The sequence below is a fragment of the Colias croceus genome, chromosome 28 (genome assembly GCF_905220415.1).
Source record: "Colias croceus chromosome 28, ilColCroc2.1".
In the NCBI taxonomy this organism is placed as follows: domain Eukaryota; kingdom Metazoa; phylum Arthropoda; class Insecta; order Lepidoptera; family Pieridae; genus Colias; species Colias croceus.
The window spans coordinates 582,192-600,706 of record NC_059564.1 but is presented as its reverse complement, the minus strand read 5'-3'; the positions used below and the strand labels follow the sequence as shown (position 1 = coordinate 600,706).

At 31.4% G+C, this 18,515-nt stretch overlaps 1 protein-coding gene across 1 annotated transcript; it reads left to right on the top strand.

The window, feature by feature from the left end:
* The first annotated feature begins 909 nt into the window (after window positions 1–909).
* Window positions 910–17,493, top strand: LOC123704130 (U-scoloptoxin(01)-Cw1a-like). Its single transcript, XM_045652424.1, has 5 exons — window positions 910–1,002; window positions 12,919–13,025; window positions 14,079–14,201; window positions 15,154–15,264; window positions 16,437–17,493. Exons 2-5 carry the CDS (start codon window positions 12,939–12,941, stop codon window positions 16,524–16,526), a joined length of 411 nt encoding a protein of 136 aa, XP_045508380.1. The 5' UTR covers window positions 910–1,002; window positions 12,919–12,938; the 3' UTR covers window positions 16,527–17,493.
* Window positions 17,494–18,515: the final 1,022 nt, after the last annotated feature.

The following is an 18,515-nucleotide window of genomic DNA, read 5'->3' as shown; positions in this document are numbered from 1 at the left end:
GCGAGTTTTTTCTGTGTAAGTTTAGTAGATTATAATTTTTTTTAATTTGGTAGTCAACATTTTATCTTTCATTCAAAATCATGTAACATTTATATTTTAACTATATTTCTAAACTAGCGGTCCGCCCCAGCTTCGCCCGTGGTACATGTTTACGTATTCTCTTCATTAGAACCACCCTCGTACTTCGAGGAATATTATAAAAAAAGAATTATCGAAATCGTAACCAAGGGTAATAAGGATTTATCTATATACATGGAGATTTATAATGATGTAGAGATTTCGATTTTTTGGGTTTGGACTCTTAAAAAGAAGTCATTTACTTATTCGTAAAATAATTTCTGCATTTGTAAATTATTTTTTTTTCAAGTATTTTGTATCTAACATATATTAGCAAATATAATGTATCTAACATTCCACAAAACATAATTCTAAAACTGGGATAATCCAGCTAACTCTACATAGAGATCAAATTCTGTTCAGATATTTAGAAGTAACGGTGGAATAAAGAAACACACATACATGTAAACTGCTCATATCAGTTTTATGTTATATTGTAAAAGAGAGTATTTTTAAAAGATTATCATGTTTATCATGTGTCTGTAGTATCAAGTAAAATAAGAATTGTTTTATTTTATTGTAATATTGTTATTCATTGTATTAATACTTAACTATCTTACTTCTACTGATAAAAATAACTCGAAACTGGAACTGTTTGAAGTCTTTCTGAAGAATTTCCTCCATACAATACATTTAACTAAACAAATTCAGATGTAAAAGAATATTAAAAAAAATAACTAAACTGCTTTAAGAACTGCCAACTTGAAATTATTATACCTAAATCCACTTTAAGTTGAATATTAAACCAAAATATTAAATTATAATAAAAACAAATAAAGCCATGTCCACACAAATCGAGCAATGATTATAAAACATGTAAGTGTAGTACACAATAGTTCAGTTGTTGTCTAGTTGTACCGGAGTGTGGTGTGTACTGTGCATAACGTATGTATATCTTTTTATTGATTATAGATTAAAAAATAAAAAATATTTATTGTTATCGAAAAATAAGGAGTCCAATGTGAAAAACGCGTAAAAAATTTAATCGACTCATTGACTATTATAATTATATTAAAATAAAAAAAAAAATACGATGAGTACCTATCGTATTTTGAGATGAGGTCTCGAAATATTTGGAGTTTTAATTTTAAGAACGTAATCAAATTTTTCAAAAACGTTATACATACAGACTATGTTTACTTACAGATAAAAAAATAATTATAAAAACATGCATAATCTGGTTTTTAAAAATTAGGTTTTCCAATTTTAAAATCGCAGTTTATAGTTCATGTTTGTTACATTTTTTTGTGATTTAATATTAAAATAATTAACATATAATAAAAATATACTTGCATGGGGTAAAACGAAGCCTTACAAATGATATAAATTACGAAGCTGATTTGCGTGAAGCTTAACCCATCATGATTAGGTTCGTAATAACTTATCCTATAATCTCATTAATTAAATAGTGCAATATTACATTGTTAGCATTTTATTGTGTTTGAGTATTATACATTTAGAAATAAATTAATAATGTAACGGATAACTCGCTGCAAAGTGTGCGATACGTCGGGATAATGTGAATAAATCGTGTTTAAAATACGTTAAAATATTATATTTTTTATCTAAAGATTGTCCCAGACTGTGTAGCTCTCCTTGAATATTGTTTTGTCTCTATTATAATTTTTAACACGCTTTTATTAGGATAACCTGTATGTTTGTATGTAATCGACTCCTGTAGAGTCAGATTTAATTCATTCTTTGTACATTTTTGAAGTGTCGGTGACAATACATTTTATGAGTTTGTCTCATTCAAGCGTGTTATTAGTTGATTTTAACGTTAAACTATATTATTATTAGAAATACAAGTATTTATCCCTTCAAGTTATATCGAAGTTAAAAGGTACTTGACAATAAACTTTTAAAATAATATTCAACTAATAGCTGCCCCAGCATATGTTGTTCTGCTCTATTTCCCTTCTTTCGTGTTTTCTATCCATAAGAACCTTCCTAGTGCCTTAACAAAAACGTTAAAAACTAGCCAAATTTGTAGAGCCGTTCTCGAGGTTTGCGCTTAGCAACACATTTAGCGATTTATTATTCATACAAACAACGATAATACTTTATTGTGCACCACAGAGAGAAGTACAAATAAGGACACAATCATTGAGATAATATTACTTCGTATGGAGGAGACACCACGAACAGAATCTGTGCGCCATTTTTTTGCTCTAAGTTTTAAAAATTATTATATCTAGTTAGGTACTTACCGATGAAAGTAATTCCTTTGCACTTTTCCGTATTACATATTTGTATTATTTGTGGAATATCGTAACACACACGAAGGCATATTTGATGAGTTTCACTTGCAGTTACGCCATATGGCGTATGTTGAGCGGAACATAAGTAATGTAGGCGGTGTCGTCTCCATATGTCCATATGTCCATATGTCCTCAATGGACACAATACATTAATTTATAAAAGAGCACAACAGGTGGTCTTATCGCTCAGACAGCGATCTCTTCCTGACAACCTGGTGGACAAGGAGACGCAGTGCAAAAGTAATATAAAACAGGGCAAAGTGCACTAAAAATTATAATTATAAAGAAGTTGGAAGAACAATCCAGTTTCTTCTTTTGACCTATTTTTTACTGTAAAGATGTTAATCTACATAATATAATTAGGACATAGTTTATATGCCAAGGTTATAAAAATAACAATTATTCTGACTGAAGTGTACAAAAAGTACTGTATTATGTACGTATGTAAATCATTCGCTAAAATTTTATTCTTTAATTACTCTGTTTTAGCTGTTATATTTTTTCACCGTATATGTATGTGAGATTGTTTATACCATAACTAGCTTCCGCCCACGACTTTGTACGTGCATCCTCGTTTTTCCCCGTTCCCGCAAGAATTTCGGGAAATCCTTTCTTAGCGGATGCCTACGTCCTAACATCTACCTGCATGCCAAATTTCAGCCCGATACGTCCAGTGGTTTGGGCTGTGCGTTGATAGATCACTATATCAGTCACAGTCAGTTTGAGTTTTATATATATAGATAACATCGAAAGAAGGCTATTTTTCCGCTTCATTTTTGGAAATGAAACTTCGTTATCGGGTTTGGAAAAAATTTAGTATAACATTTTTTCGTTACGCGCCATTTTTTTCTTATTTCTACCACGCGTGATTCGACGTATTTCAGTAAAGTTGCATATAGTATTTTTTTTTTTAAATACGGTCATAAAGATGTTTCACTTCTAACGTGTGTACACTAGTACACACACACATTTTTTTATTTGTAGAATTACTAGGTTAAATTTGAACTTTTAACTGTATTTGAATAATTCAACTGACCGGTTGGCTTGGTTGGTAGTGGCCCTGCCTTCCAAGCCGAGCAAGTTCGATTCCCACCGGGGCAAATATTTGTGTGATGAACATAGATATTTGCTCTTAGTCTGGGTGTTAATTATCTATATACGTATCTATGTATTTATAATTATATATGTATGATTATCAGCCGCAGCAGGTTTCCATAACACAAGCGAAAGCTTAGTATGGGATCAGATCGTGCCGTGTGTGAAAATTGCCCTGAAATATTTATTTATTTTATTTTTATTCAGTAGTTTAATACGTCATGTGGAACATACAAACGGATAAAAATTCTAATTTATTTAAGGGACGATTTTTCAATGCTTGGATAAAACTTATCCGTCCAATAAAGTATTACGCGATAATATTAAAATGTCACGTAAACTGTCAAATACGGGCAATTAGAATACGTTTTTAAAGTGGTAGTTTTATACATTATTCGACGAATAAGTTTTATCCAAGCATTGAAAAATCGGCCCTAAATTTTAGCTCTTGCTCTAATTAACTCTGTATTAGGTTGTTTTATGTTCAATACTAGCTTACCACCCACGGCTTCGCCCGCTTTGTCTAAAACCTAATAAATAATATACTAAAACCTTCCTCTTGAATCACTCTATCTATTAAAAAAGTAAAAGTAAAAGTAGTTTTAAAGATTTAAGCATACAGGACATAGGGACAGAAAAAGCGACTTTGTTTTATACTATGTAGTGATAATAAAAACAATACTAAATTAAAGACCAGTCCCCAAACGATTTTCTTTTTATTTTCAAACTTGCTGTGCCCCGCGGTTTTACCCGCAGTGCTCCACTCCTGTTGGTCTTAGCGTGATGATAATATAGCCTATAGCCTTCCTCGATAAATGGGCTATCTAACACCGAAAGAATTTTTCCAAATCGGACCAGTAGTTCCCGAGATAAGCGCGTTCAAACAAACAAACTCTTCAGCTTTATAATATTAGCATAGATTATTGACAGCCCTAAAACTATAAATTTATAAAGGATAGAAAAAATTCGATCACGAGGCGGGACTTGAACCCGCATCCTTCGCGCCATTCCGGGGCGGATGCCTAACCAACTCAGCCACTCGTGACCCGCCCGAGTAATCGAATTTATTCTATCCTTTCAGTTTTATGTGTCTTAAGGGACACACCGCGCGCCATCAATTGAGATGATTTAACAACCATTTCAACCAATATGAAGCACTTTTCAGTGAATACAATATTGTAACGATGGAACACGACCTTTTCTTGAATTTATATTTTTTTTTTTTGTTTTTATGGCATTCAAATGCTTTATAAATATAAATTTATAAATTTTTTCTATCCTTTATAAATTTATATTTATAAAGCATTTGAATGCCATAAAAACAAAAAAAAAAAAAATATAAGCCCTAAAACTTCTCTCCACGGGGTTAAGAACCGAAACTTTCACAGACTATACAACAATTCAGAACTATTACAAAAATGTATTTGACATATTTATTTCCGACATTATACACATATCACAAAATAATTGCGTATAATTTAAATTAATTGAGCTACATTTTGCACTCGGGTTCTCTCGTGTTCGCGTGATTTTCACTTCCTAGCGATATTTCCTAGTTACGTATATTCAAATATGTATCTTTATGTAACTCTGTGTCAAATATATTTAGGCTTTCTTTTTGTGCATTTAATCCTCTTTCACGCAAATACTACTGAACCGATTACAATGAAATTTAGCACGCATATAGAGGGTAACTTGGATTAATACATAGAATAGGGTTTATCCCGGAAATCCCACGGGAACGGGAGCTATGTAAGTTTTTCTTCGAAAACGCGGGCGAAGCCGCGGGCGTAAATCTAGTTAGGAATAATTTAAAAATAGGTTAGGTAAGTCTATGTTAGTCTATACGTAGCAAAGAATACGAAATTTTCTTGTCTAGGGACCAGAGAATATATTTTTTTAATTAATTTGTTTAAAACATTCTTTTTACGACATTCTTTTATGATATTAGTATTTGAATCTTCTCTGTAGGGTATAGACTAATAATTCCTATGTAATATTATGATTCACACAAAATTTCATGAGAATCGGTCAAGCCGTTTCGAAGGCGTATACTAATATTGTGACAAGATAATTTTATATATTTATACAAAATCATATATATATAGAGATGGAGAAGATATTAGTAAGTAATGTCTATAAAAATTATGTTCATGAACAAATATAAAGACAAGTCAAATAAACCATTCAATATACATCTATAGTCTATACTAATATTATAAAGCTGAAGAGTTTGTTTGTTTGAACGCGCTAATCTCAGGAACTACTGAACCGATTTGAAAAATTCTTTCGGTATTACCAGCACGCTAAGACCAACAAGAGCGGAGCACTGCGGGTGAAACCGCGGGGCACAGCTAGTGAACAAATATAAAGACTTAATTATACTATTCAATATACATAGTATTATAACCTCATTTTTGGAGTCAGTCAAAAATACAGGTATTGCGGTCTGTGGTCTAGACAATTGTTAAACCCTACACTTGATCTGTGATTACTAGATTGTGTTACATTTGACAATACTATTAATTTAATTTGGGTCTGGTAATTTCGTAAGGTATTACGTAATTTGCTATTACTGCAATCCAAATTAACAAATATATACAATTTATTTACAAAAATCATCGAAAGATTTACAGGACTGGTGTTTAAGATTATAAGATAACTAGCTGTTGCCCGCGACTTCGTCCGCGATTACGTCGTTTTAGGTCATTCGTCGTTTAAAAAAAATACGTGACACTTTATTTTTGAATGTTCTTAATTGTCTCTTATAAAATTTAACTACATTAAAATTGAAAACTCTGATAAGAAAATCTTAAAATCGGAGAAAATCGAAAATCTGAGGAAAACATGAATGAATGTGATTTAAATTCTACATTACTTAGTATTTCAAATAATAATCTAAATTAAATGTAGATTAACAGTTTGAGCGTACCGTTATAGAATATGTACCTAAGTATTAAATCGAATTTTTTCTATTCTTTATATAAAACACGAAGATTTTAAAAATGTAACCAATGAACACAATCAATGTTAGATTAATTGTAATGGTGTCTAGTTTGACTTAAAATAATAAACATCTACCTACCCTCACTTTTAAAAATGCAGTATATTCACACGAAATATAAGCGCACCTTATAGGGAATGGAAGATATGGGCTAAAGAGATAAATAAATAATATGATTATATTTAAATTATTAATTTTCAACAGTGTATTCAGTAGTGTTAACATGTAAATTGATTTGATTTTTACGAAATCTTATAGATGGCGCTGTTTCAAATTTGTCTTTATACTACTAAATTCATTAAACTGTTTCTCTGCCCAAATTACGTAAATGACATAGTTTTTATTTTGTAAAGCTAGATAATAGTATGGCTTACTCGAAACCAACATTTAAACATGAGTCTTTAGATTGTACGCTGTCGTAGTACACGGAATATGTAAGAAAAATAAAGGTTCACAGCTCCTCCCCCGAAGGTGATATCATGATAATATGTTTAAACTATCCTCACCCGACCTCTAAGGAATATTCATGCAAAATTTGAAGTAAATCTATGCAGTACTTTCTGAGATTAGCTCGGTCAAACATACAGACAAACAGACAAACAGACAAACAGATAAACAGACAAACAGACAAAAATTCTAAAAACTGTGTTTTTGGCTTCTATATCGATTATAGATCATGGATTATGTATTCTTTTAAAAAAATATTCAATGTACAGTTTTGACTTTCCTACGATTTTATTATATGTATAGATAATAATCTATTGCCGTAATTCGAATTCATTTTTTTATTTATTTATTGTAGTTATTTGAAAGATTTACAGGTGTTATTACATTTAAATTTTGAAGTGAAACTTCTTTAGGCGCGTTGAGAGTAAAATGTAAATTTCGCGTCATGGCAATACCGTTAGCACACTCGCTCTTATTTTTCAACACAATTAATCATCAATTGATCGGCATGAAATTATTTGTTTTAACTACCTTTCTGTCTGCAGGTTCTCTCGACATATTTATATTCCATCCTTTATTTCAATTCTTACTTTTACAGTCGACAGAATTCATGATCTAATATCATATGAATAAATTCATTAAAATCTATTTAGTTATTGAGCTTTAAATTAAACCAACATACAAACACATATACTGCTTATAATTAATAGGAAGAATAAATAGGTTTTTTTTATATAAACACAGCTCTATCTTTTTTCAAATTAGAACTTAGTCGACATCCTTATAATCTAAAATCAGAGCCTACTTATAGATACATCCTAATAGATATCTATTCTGAATTTCTCATATATTTAAATTGATTTATGAGCTAACTGGACAATAAATTTCATCCGAATATGTTCAGCAATTATTTAGGTATTGCGTGAAAGGGCAACAAACGTACAAACTAACGACCTCAATGTAAATAAAATACCATAGAATGCACGCGATGAAAATAGCAATTGCTTTATTAATAGAAGCGTAGTTATATTTTTAATTATATATAAAGATGCCATTTAAGTCATTTTTCTTTATTATAAATAGGAAAGATACGTTCGTTTGTAACAATTTAACTACAGAACTACTCGATTTATTTAAACACGCTTTCATTAGCTTCCGAACCCTTAGTAACCGACTCCTTTAGACTCGATTTTGACTTTAGCACACTTTAGGATAGATTTAATTCAAACTTTGTACACTTATCAAGGATCGGTGACAAGACAATAATTTAATTCCTCTTGGATCACTATAAAAAACCGCATCAAAATCCGTGGCGTAGTTTTAAAGATTTAAGCATACATAGGAACATAGGGTCAGAAAATTGTTTTATACTATAATATGTATTGATTACTTCACTACATATAGTATAAAACAAAGTCGCTTTTTCTGTCCCTATATCCCTTTGTAAGCTTAAATCTTTAATACTACACATTGGATTTTGATGCGGTTTTTTTAATGGATACAATGGTTCTCGAGGAAGGTTTTTGTATATAATTTATAAGGTTTTAGACAAAGCGGGCGAAGCCGCGGACGGAAAGCTAGTATTTTAAAAAAGCTACATAGTAACCGCGTAATTTTACGGATAAAACAGGCGGGAAACGAAATGTCATTTAAAGCCACAGATTATAACGTGAAGAAATCCCAAGCATTATTGATTGCCACAAACAAAAAGACATTAACGTGGAAATAATAGAAACTGCATTTGTTAAGAATTTCCTGTTCGTGTGAAGTTAAGAATACGTTTGACTTAGGACAATATGGTAGATTTTTTGAAGTGAAACTTCTTTAGGCGCGTTGAGAGCTAAATTTCAAGGTCGCGTCATGGCAATACCGTCACGTTATGGAAGACGACCATTTTGGTATCTTTGAATCTTGCCAAAGAAGTTTCACTTCTTACACGTGTGCGTCGGTTTAAAAGTCTGGTCTTTGGAGTAATCACTACATAGTATAAAACAAAGTCGCTTTCTCTGTCCCTATGTCCCTATGTATGTTTAAATCTTTTAAACTACGCAACGGATTTTGATGCGGATTTTTTAATAGATAGAGTGATTCAAGAGGAAGGTTTTAGTATATAATTTATTATGTTTTAGACAAAGCGGGCGAAGCCGCGGGTGGAAAGCTAGTATTATACAAACTAGCGGTACATGTTTACGTTTCTCTTCATAAGAACCATCCTCGTTACGTATATCAAGGAATACTATAAAAATGAATTAACGAAATCGGTTCAGCCTTTCTCGTGTTATGCGCTTACCAACACATTTCGCGATTTTTATATTATAGATACCTATATGTATATTGTATACCCATAATATTATATTATCTACTCACGACAAGTGATAACTGCGTTAAAAACAACCGACTTCAAACTTGCATTTGCAAAAATGCCCATAAAATAAAAACTACTGGGCCTATCCGAATAAAATTTTTATGGGACCAATTCGACACCATCCCGCATCGAACAAAAAAAGAATCACGTAAATCGGTTCAGAAACCTCGGAGTAAACGGTGTACATACATAAAAAAAAAAAAACATACCAGCCGAATTGATAACCTCCTCCTTTTTTTGAAGTCGGTTAAAAAGTCGCAGGCTGTAGGTAGTCTATTAAATTATCATTTTTAATGAAAGTACGTCTTACATAATGTAAATGTATTGATTTAAAAACATAATTATTAATTTTGTTCATTAATACCGCAGGCGGGAAAAACTCTTGAGGAAAAATTATTATTTAACAATGGAAATAGGTTTATTTGTAGCCATTTTCTTATTATGAGAAATTAAAATCTAGAAGGTAATTACAATTACCTTTATTAGATAACAGTTATTTCAATATAATTGACATTAATTAAAATTATGTCATGAGAATCAAATTAATAGCCTTGACTTGTAGAATGATTTCTGCTGTTATAAATTAATTGTTTTAGAATTTCTTGTGTTTGTTTTACGCGAGTATTATGCACTAGCTGTGCCTCGCGGTTTTACCCGCGTTGCGCTTCTCCTATTGGTCTTCGTGTGATGATATATAGCCTATAGCCTTCCTCGATGAATGGGCTATCTAACACCGAAAGAATTTTTCAAATCGGACAGTAGTTCCAGAGATTAGCGCGTTCAAACAAACAAACAAACTCTTCAGCCTTATAATATTAGTATAGATTTAGAAATTACTTCACCGCGGCCGGCTAAATTATATACCTAATTTACTAGCTTTCCGCCCGCGGCTTTGTCCGCGCCCGCTTTGACTCAAACCTTTAAAATAATATACTAAAACCTAGCACTCTATTTATTAAAACCACATCAAAATCCGTTGCGTAGTTTTAAAGATTTAAGCATACAAAGGGACATAGAGAAAGCGACTTTGTTTTATACTATGGAGTGATCTACACCTTTTTATTTAGATATAATATAATTATAATTATATTTTTTCGTAAAAAATAAAATCCTTGACACCCATGCCTTGCTACAGTTTGCAATATTAACAACCGGGTCATAGATATTATCTAAATTCACACGGACACGGCTATCGCTGCGGAAAGATCTGATGTGGTCAAGCGTGTGCTTGCTAGTGGGTTCCGTAGCTTTAAGTACCTATTAAATGAAATTAACATAAAAAATGGATAATTGTTTTTGTTTTAAATCATTTTGTTTTTATATTTTTTGGTTTTTATGGCATTCAAATGCTTTATAAATATAAATTTATACATAAAACTGAAAGAATAGAATAAATTCGATTGCTGAGGCGGGTCACGAGTGGCTGAGTTGGTTAGGCATCCGCCCCGGAATGGCGCGAAGGATGCGGGTTCGAGTCCCGCCTCGTGATCGAATTTTTTCTATTCTTTATAAATTTATATCATTTTGTTTTGGGAAAAGTGAATAAATAATTACCTATCTGTGTTCTAAAGATACTCGAGTACGGTTTTATTGTTTGTTGTTGTTAAATGTTCGCAATCTATACTTAATAGTATAAAGCTGAAGAGTTTGTTTGTTTGAACACGCTAATCGCAGGAACTACTGGTCCGATTTGAAAAATTATTTCGGTGTTAGATAGCCCATTTATTGAGGAAGGCTATATTATATCATCACGCTAATATTAACAGGAACGGAGTAATGCGGGTAAAACCAGCACACAACTAGTTTATATTAGTCAGAAAAACTCAACATTGAGACGGTACGTTACGTTATTAGAAATGACATAAAAACAACTTTTAGAGCTAGCGCACAAGAGCAACTTTTGTCTCCGCAACTATTTTGTCTCTCCCATCAACTCTATGGGGAGTTGCGTCGCTACGTGCGCGCACTTTCTTACTAGCCCATAGAGTTGATGGGAGAGACAAAATAGTTGCAGAGACAAAGTTGCTCTTGCGCGCTAGCTCTCGCTTGAGTGAAAATGTTACTAAATCAGGCTAGAACTAAACAATTAGAATGAAATTCAGACAAATTAGCCTAGATTAAAAACTATTGTTTTTTTTTTTTTTGTTGAATGTAGATCAACAAATAGGCTCTTTATACGACTAATTTAATTTTAAATCTGAATATAGTATGTAAATGCTTTGGATTCAGTTATAAATAGGGATCTTTAACATAATGCATCTACCTACCCCAACAATGCTTAAATCCCGCCCTGCAAATAATTATTAAGTTTTAGAAACTCATTCGTCAGTATATTTTATACAATTTATATTTGACTAGCTGATTATTGCGATTAAAAAAAACTAACAAAAGCTGAAAATAATCCAACATACCGAAAATACGGTACGGTATTCCCGAATGGTTACAATCTGGGGACCTTTAAGAAGAGAGCGTATTCTTTCTTAAAAGGCCGGCAACACACTCCCAATGTCCCTGCCGTTGTGGGTGCTTATGGGCGACGCTGAACGCTTACCATCAGGCGTCGCGTCTGCTCTGTTGCCTCCTCTCTCATAAAAAAAAATCATTAAAAGCTTTTCTTTAAATACATTATTAATAATGATTTATTGTACACTAGCTTTCCACCCGCGGCTTCGCCCGCGCAGTCAAAGAAAAACCCGCATAGTTCCCGTTCCCGTGGGATTTCCGGGATAAAACCTATCCTATGTCCTTTCTCGGGTATCAAAATATCTCTATACCAAATTTCATGCAAATTGGTTCAGTAGTTAAGGCGTGATTGAGTAACAGACAGACAGACAGACAGAGTTACTTTCGCATTATTATATTTATATTTTTCGCATTCGGATTATTAACGAATACATAACAAGACTATTATGCCAAATCGGCCTTATAACTAAACAGCAACATCTTCCAGACAAGCGTTTTTTCACATTCTTTTTAAACATGACATTACCATGTTAAGTTTCGCGGTCATGACCAAAAAAATGCCCCAAATTTTGACCCTGACATATATCCATTTCCGCTAGGCTAGCCAAACAATTCTACATGTTTTTGTATAAAACCTATGTGGTCTCACAATTTTGCATAACGACACAAAACCATTGCCCATTGCGTTACAATTGTTCAAAACAATACGCTGTCACATAATTAAAAATTGACTTTTAATTAGCCTTTTTATTATATTCTCATGGGCTAAATTGGTGTAATGGGCAAAGACATGGGATATGTATTGTGTATGTAGTTTTAAAATATGGATTATATATTAGGAAAATACCTTTGTTATGCTATTTTATATAGAAATTCGTTTTGAGAGATGAAGTTTGAATATTATGATCATATTTAATTAAATTGAACTAATAATTTATTTATGGGTATATAATTTGTTTATATTGTACCTATATATTTATTTATACATATTCAATAGTAAAATAAAACATTGAAATAAAAATAAGTCTGCTTCTGCTATGTATATGCTCGCTATAAGACGATAAAAAAAATCGTAAACTTAATTTGGATACTTACTAAATTAAAATAAAACACTAAACGATTATATATTTTATTTGACATTAAAAAAATATTTTTGTTTGTTTCAGATTCATAAAAAAACGAAAAAATGAAGCCATCACGATTTTGCAGTTTACAAGTCGGATCTGTAGGTGTCCTAGCCCTATTTCTATACCTGATTGATTATTCTATAGCTGTAAGTATTATTTTCTTACTAAATTTGAGTGTATAAAATAGTAGAAATAATAAAAACAATTCATTAAAATCAACCTACTTTAAATTTCTTTACAGAACGAATCACTTTACTAAAATTTGCAATATTATAATTGTGAAACTAACTTAGAATTGAAAAGTTAATATTAAATTTCTATTAGACAAATCAATTATATAAGAAAACTATATTAATCCTTCCTTATATTATACATGCGAAAGTACAGACAGACAGATTAAAAAAACCTATAAAAATACTACCTATTTGAGTTTCATTTCATAATTATGTATATTTGCAATACTTTCCTAAGACACTGCCTGCTTTTTACAATGGTTAAAACATCAGATCATACAGACACAAATAGCTGATCACATACTTGTCCCTAAAGAAAATGAATTAGTGAAACAGATGTAGGTATAATCGTGCCCCATATAGGGAACACGGATAAACAGATATACAGACACAAAAATACACGTGTCTAGACTAATAGCTTTCGTCAGGGAATAATCGTAAATCTTCATTAAGAATTAATAAAGGTTATTATTCTATTAAGTAATTAAATTAATTGGATCCTATGTAAACATAATTCCGATTTTCTAATTAAATCATCAGCTAGTAGAGAACAATAAAATTGTTCATATACATTGTATTTATATAATCTACATTCTATATACCTACATAAAAGACATAGGTACTTAATTCCTAACTCACATAATATTGACTAGCGACCCGCCCGCGGCTTCGCCCGCTTTGTTTAAATCCAATAAATGATATAGATATACATATTATATACGTAAGTCCAATACATAAATCTTTAAAACTACGCAATGGATTTTGATTCGTTTTTTTAATAGATATAGAGTAGTTCTGAAGCAAGTATGCAGGAAGGTTAGTAGGTACAAAATTTGTTCAGATTTTTAACAAATCGGGCGAAGCCGCGGGCGGAAAGCTAGTAAACAAATAAAATAAAAATACACAATACAACTATTACATCATTTTACATGTTTATCTACTAATTAATATATATTTTGTTTCCAGTCCTTAGACGGCTACATACCAGGCGAAGACTATCCAGCATTCGAGGAGGTGCCTAATGGCCTGGCTTTCACCTGCGATGACAAGATACCTGGATATTATGCTGACCCGGAGACACAGTGCCAAGTATGTATTGAATAAAATATTAGGGTAAAAATGTTGTTAAATTTATAGGTTAAACCAAATTCGAAATATTGATTTTAATCAGTTGTCAAAGATAAGGATCCATAGTTGAACATGAGTTCGTGAAATTAACTTTTGCATATTAAAATCATCCTATAACATAACTCAAAACCATTTAACAACAATACCGACTGATGAGTCAACAAGTAATTATTGTTACCACTGCAGTAAAATAGTGTGTTCCTCTTGGTAGGAATATAATAATTGTGAGGAATACTATACATATACAGGGTGTCCCAGCAACGGTATACTAAGCCCCAAGGAGGAAAATTCTAGACGAATTTTTTTTACAAATAGATGAATTCTTAAAACTCTATGTGTACACCCCTAACAAGCAACCCGCTCAACTTTGCCACCCGCACGTGAGCTATCGTTTAAGATTATGTTTTCATAGACAAAATGCTCACATTAGAGAAGCGTTATAAGCCGGTAGCGCGAAGCTAGAGACGAAAACATGGACATTAAGGAAAAATTAAGCAAACAATTTTTGGCTTAATTTTGTCTAAGTGTTTTTTACGTGATCAGTGTTTGCAAGACTACAATTTCCTTCGCGCTTAGTATACCAATAGTGGGACACCCTGTATATGTATAAGTATTGTGAGCAATTTATAAGTATTGTGAGCATATTTATATAGGTATTGTGAGCAATTACATTGTATAATCGAAATTAACAGATCTAGTTTTATTTATAATTTTGATCACTTAGCAAAATTTGTTATAATAGCATTGAATTCACTATTCTATTCATAATTTATAATTACTACTTAATAATAAAATGAGGAAACATTTCCTCTTGTTTGTTACGATTCATCAATTTTTATTTTACCGCTGCAAGGTTATATCTTCATTCAGGCTATAATTATTTATATTTGAAATACATCAAATAATGTTTCAGGTATGGCATTGGTGCGTACCAACGATCGGTGGTAACATACAATACTCGTTCCTGTGTAACGCTGGCACTGTGTTCAACCAGAGGACGAGGGTCTGCGATTGGTTCTTTAATGTGAGTTTCTTGATTTACTTATAAAAGCTTAATAAAGTTTATAATGAGCTTATCTGAGGGATATGATAAGAGGGGATTCCCGCGTTTCGAAATATTATGCTCTAATGCTATTGGCACAGATTAGAGAATAGTTACTTCTATTGGTATGCCTGCCTAATTAAATTCCTTAGTTGTCATTATTTTTTATCACGAATTTAAGCCTGCTAACTTCTTGAACTCAAATAACTCGTATCCCTCTAACCAGACAAAATCCTAGTTCTTATGCCAAATCTCTTTTCGTATATTTTAAATAAATAATAATAAATAATAAATAAAAATCTTTATTAACCAAAATATTCAATCATTACATTGTTAAATGTGATAACAGTAGGATTATTTTACAAGGTTGCTAGTACAGTGATATCCAAACTAGGCTACTGCCTGTATCTTGGATATCAGAAACGGAGTACAGGTTACTTTATTAACACGAATTATACAGTACATCAATAATTATGTTTAAATAATTTATAATTAATAATAATGAGTGTACTTAATACAAGAACTTACAACATTTTCCATTTAACATAGGGTGTGTGATTGTGTGTGTGTGTGTGTGTCTGTGTAAGTGTGTGTTGTGGGAAGGCGAGTGTGGATGAAGGTGATAGTGTAAATATGTGTGTGTTTGTGTTCATGTGTGAATGCGTTCAGGGATCCAATAATATTAATTAAAGTAGCTTTTTAGCATAAGTAAATTGTTCAAGTTTTATTTCTCACCAACAGATTTCTATTAAAATTAAAGTTTATTCTTATATTTAGACCAGATCTTCGGTATCGCTGTATGAAAGTTCATGCAGCCAAGATTTCATTATTTTATTGCATTTATACATATTGCAGTTTTTCAGATGTTTTGATTTACAAACATTATTGTACGTATGAATGAGTGAGTAAGCTGGGCTACGTCTAGCTATTTTTGAGTTGAAATCAGGATGAAATCAGGATATTTTTGATTTTAATCAAGTTTCACGTAGTTATAATACAAATTACAAATTATAACTAACTTAATCTGAGTATATAGTATAAAATTCTAAACCTACATAAATATTAGAGACGATTACCGCTAACCTAACTTAATTTGGAAATCCTGAATACTTAATTTTAATAGTTTAAAAATAAATTTAATTATTATTTTCCAGGTGGATTGTCCCAGCGCGCCAGCTTTCTATGGAATTAACGAGGACCTGTACAAAGACGAGGCTGGAAACTTGATCGCTGGCAAAAAGTAGTATTAGTTTATAATGTTTAGTATTATGTTAAGTTTCATAGTTACCACGATTTGCTCATCAAAGTTTTAAAATAAAACGCCTGACACAATTTATTAGCAATCACGCCGATCGTAATGATTGAGTTTATTTTCTGTCAGGCGCTTCAAATTTAACATATTAACCCAATTACACCAATATTCATACAATTATTTATATATCACCCATATATTTACATAAGTATATTATTTACTAACAATTTATATATTTCAGGACATATAAAACTGACAATACATTCGACAAAAGACGACTATTAGCACGGCTTAGGCATAACGTTCAACAGAATAACATATTGACAACGTGAAAAACAAGTGACGACTAATTTATTAACCTGAATTTATTGGTACAATGATAATCTTATTCTGGCAAAGTTATTATGGCGAGGGTCTATTTCAACAATCCTTTTCGACAAATTGAAATAATTTGACAAAATTATTAGTGACATAATTTTTGGGTCATATAGTTGGCTCGCTATAATAGCTTTGTTGAATTATTATTGCGCTCATTTCTCAATTATCAAAGAAAGATAAGACAGTTAATCTTTCTTTCGGTTTAAATAACATGAGAAAGCATTTTACTTTGAGTAGATTTGAATGTTTATTATAGAAATAGATCGATAATTGTATATTCTGTAAATAACGATTTTAACGAATGTCTGTTTGTTTGTGTCAAAAACTACTGAACTGCTTGTTGTGATGTTTTAATAACACCATGAAAATCATAGCTAATCAATCTCAAAACTTCTATGTAACTCTTTTAAATAAAACCATAACACACAAGCTCTAGGCTAAGATATTGGTATTCAATAGGTTTACTAATATGACTAACACACTAAACTGTAAACTCTTATCACATACTATCATCAGAAATTCATTAATAACACAAAATAAATTAAATTTATTGATTTAAAAAAAATGAATACAAATCTAAACATATAAAGAATAAGTCTGAATAACTGACGGACGCAAAATGAAATTAAGCACTTTGCTTCATTTTATTCTCGATGAGTAAAAAGGGGAAGGTTAATTTGGATTTTGGAGCTAAAAACGAACGAAGCCGCAGGCAAAAAGCTAATACCATTATAAATCACGTCAATACAAATATTATATCTCTTTGTGTGTATGTTCTGTGTGTGTTTGAATTGAGAAATATAAGATAATGCGAAATTAGATTTTGGTATATCAGTAACTATAAAATGTTAATCTTTTCATAAAATATTGTATAGAAGTATGTCTTGAAATATTTTTAAATACATATTGTATTTTGTATTGTACAGTTTTTTTACCCAGTTATTGTATTTATATACTGTTATCTGTATAGTATATTTTCCTTATTATAGGAATATTTGTATATTTTATCTGTACTGTTAAAGAAATTGTGTTATAGATAGAAACCAAAAGTTACAGGTTACCAAAATGAATTACTTTTTACTTTTATAAAATAAACATTGAATGTATATTATATTGTTTTATTTTTAATGAATAAATTATTTTCCCTAAATTATTTATTTTTGACGACGCGGTTGGCGCAGTGGTAAAGTGCTGCCTACTGAGCCGACGGTCCCGGGTTCGATCCCCGGTCAGGGCAAATATTTGTGTGATGAACTCAATTATTTGTTCTTGGGTCTGGGTGTTATTATCTATATATGTATTTATTAAATATTATATTTATCGTCGCCTAGTACCCACAACACAAGCCTTAATTGAGCTTACTGTGGGACTAGGTCGATTTGTGTAATAATGTCCTATAATATTTATTTATTCCCTACCTTCCTGACAAATCCATTCCTTATACTTTATGTCGAAGATGAAATTAAATATCATGCATAATCATAGAACGAAAGCACGAAAGAATATTTATTGGAATTTAATTTAACACTACTGACAATTGTTATTATAACATAAATATTATTATCTACTAGATTTCCGCCCGCGGCTTCACCCGCGTTTGCAA